This window comes from Monoraphidium neglectum, assembly GCF_000611645.1.
Source record: "Monoraphidium neglectum strain SAG 48.87 unplaced genomic scaffold scaffold01414, whole genome shotgun sequence".
Lineage (NCBI taxonomy): Eukaryota > Viridiplantae > Chlorophyta > Chlorophyceae > Sphaeropleales > Selenastraceae > Monoraphidium > Monoraphidium neglectum.
This window is the reverse complement of record NW_014012214.1, coordinates 12,431-14,577: the sequence shown is the minus strand read 5'-3', so window position 1 is coordinate 14,577 and position 2,147 is coordinate 12,431. Positions and strand designations below refer to the sequence as shown.

Here is a 2,147-nt window from a genome sequence, read left to right as displayed (position 1 = left end):
GTGTGTTGGTGGTTGGCGGGGCGCTGAAAGGATGGCCAGGCAGCCTGCTGTGGGGCTCCCGTGTGTGGGAGGCCCCCCAGGTCAGATGGCACATGCAGCAGCTGTTGACCAAGGGAGGGGGGGAATCACGTGCCACGCAGGCCGTGGCGCGGAGCACCACAGGCCACCGTCCGCCACCGCCCATTGCCACAACCGCCACCACCACCGCCATCGACCACCATTACCATGCCGCCCAGAGCCACCAAACTTGAGCCTCGCGCCCCCCCCCAAACCCCCCCCCCCTCTCTCACCGTGAACTTGCGCTCCTTGACGGCCTCCTCCGCGTTGGCGCGGCGCTCCGCCCACCACGCGTCCTTGGCCGCCACCGCATCCGCGGCGCGCGCCTGGCCGCACGGCAGAGCAGGGACGATAAAGTCGCGTGTTGAGACCCGGGAGGGCGGCCGCACGGCACACAGGCGTGTCCCCCTCGTCCGGCGCTCCCCTTGTGCTGACCCGACCCAGGCCAACGCCCCACTGCCTCCCGCCCTCCTGGCAAGATGCACCCCCCATTCCAGGTGCAACCCCCACTCCCCCTGGCGGCCGTGCCCCCACCTGCAGGACTCCGTCAAAGAACTTCGGCACCTCCCCGGCCTTGAGGCCGAACTTCTTGAAGTTGGGGATGGGCTTGGAGAGGTCCTCAAAGGTGCGGGGGTTGTGGTTCTGGATGTAGGGCTGCAGGGGGGCGAGGGGGGGTGCGGGACGCGGGAGAAGATGGGAACCAGCGGGGGCGGCACGTCGAGTGAGCAGCAGGCGGCTGGGGCGGGTGCTCTGGTGCTGCACCCCACTGCGCCTTTTGTCGCCGGGGTTTTGGACATGCAACGCCCTGCGCCTGCGCGCTGGGGCTTTCCACTGCGCTACAATGCCGCCAACAGCCATTCGCTGGGGTGTGCGGACGCCTTCGTGGACGCCGTCACCGCCGCACCGGCGCTCCCGGCCGCGCTCCGCTTTCCACCGGCCGCATTCGTTGTGGCGCAGCCTGTGCGCTGGCGCCACCACTGCCCCGGCTGCTGCACAAAGCCTCACGCCGCGCAGGCAACTGCTTGCTGGTATGCTGGCCACTTGTTATTCGACCGCTTTCTGACCCGTCAACACACTGGCCATCGGATTCTCGACACACCCCCTGCCCCCTGCCCTCATGATACAACATGACAGTGCCCCAGCCCCAAGCCCACCTCCCCCGCCAGGTCCCCCAGGTCCTTGTAGGTAGTCAGCAGCTTCAGGGCAGCTTCGGTCTCAGCCTTCTTGGAGGACCACGCCTTCAGCAGGTCGCCGCCACCCGCCTTGGGCTGCGGGACGGACAGGGGCGGGGTCGCGGCGCGGCCCGGCGCGGCGCGGCGCCGTGGGTGCCGCGTGGGCTGTGCTGGAGCAGTGCGCTGCCTGTGTCGACATCGGTACTGCGCGCACGTCTCAATTGCTGGGCCGCGCAACAGCAACCGATCTGCTGTGATGCCTATTCTTGCTGTGAGAATGCCATCTTGGTCCGCGTCGGGTGAGCGCTGCCCGCTCCGTGCAGCAGCGCAGCGCCTGCGAACGTGCTGAGACTCCGCTGCTCGCCGCCATTTGGCCTACCTTGGACGCGCTGACATCCTCCGAGAACTCCAGAGAGAGTGAGAAGAACGAGCGCGCCTGCTGTGGCAGCAAGGGCTCGGCCCCCTGCGTAGAGAGCACCGAACGTTGCGAGCCAGATCACGCTGAGCAGGGCCTCAGCCCTGGGATCCCGACGCCGCATAACACTGCCGGAGGCTTCCTCAAATCACTGCTGGATGTGGCCGGGCCAGCGAGCACCAGCAGCAGCAGCCAAGAGCCCTCCCTGCTGCTGGTCGATGCCAGCCTCTACACAAGGCTGCATCCTCGCCCTTGCCTGGGCCGCACGCTTCGCCACTTGACGCAGCATCCCGCGGCTGCCACGCCTGGCCTCGGCAGCCGCTCAGAGAGAAGCAGATCTACTGTACAGGATGCACCCTACTTCACGCCTTGATAATGCTACACAAAGCAGTTCTGCACGTCCTCCACAATCGATGTCAAGCTCTTCTGTCAAAAATACCGGAAGGCTCCTGCAGGGGTGTGGGTCACCGGGGCGCATGTGCGCTCGCCGCACAGGCGGGTGC

The 2,147-nt window shown here is 67.3% G+C and overlaps 1 protein-coding gene across 1 annotated transcript; it reads right to left on the bottom strand.

Moving 5' to 3' along the window:
* Positions 1-290: 290 nt before the first annotated feature.
* MNEG_7789 (F1F0 ATP synthase associated 60.6kDa protein) lies at positions 291-1,933 on the bottom strand (the record flags this gene model as incomplete). The annotated part of the gene is made up of 5 exons (XM_014043740.1): positions 291-383; positions 592-711; positions 1,212-1,325; positions 1,609-1,692; positions 1,922-1,933. Coding segments are annotated over 5 exons (423 nt in total), but the record flags the coding sequence as incomplete, so codon positions are not given.
* Between the last annotated feature and the right edge of the window lie 214 nt (positions 1,934-2,147).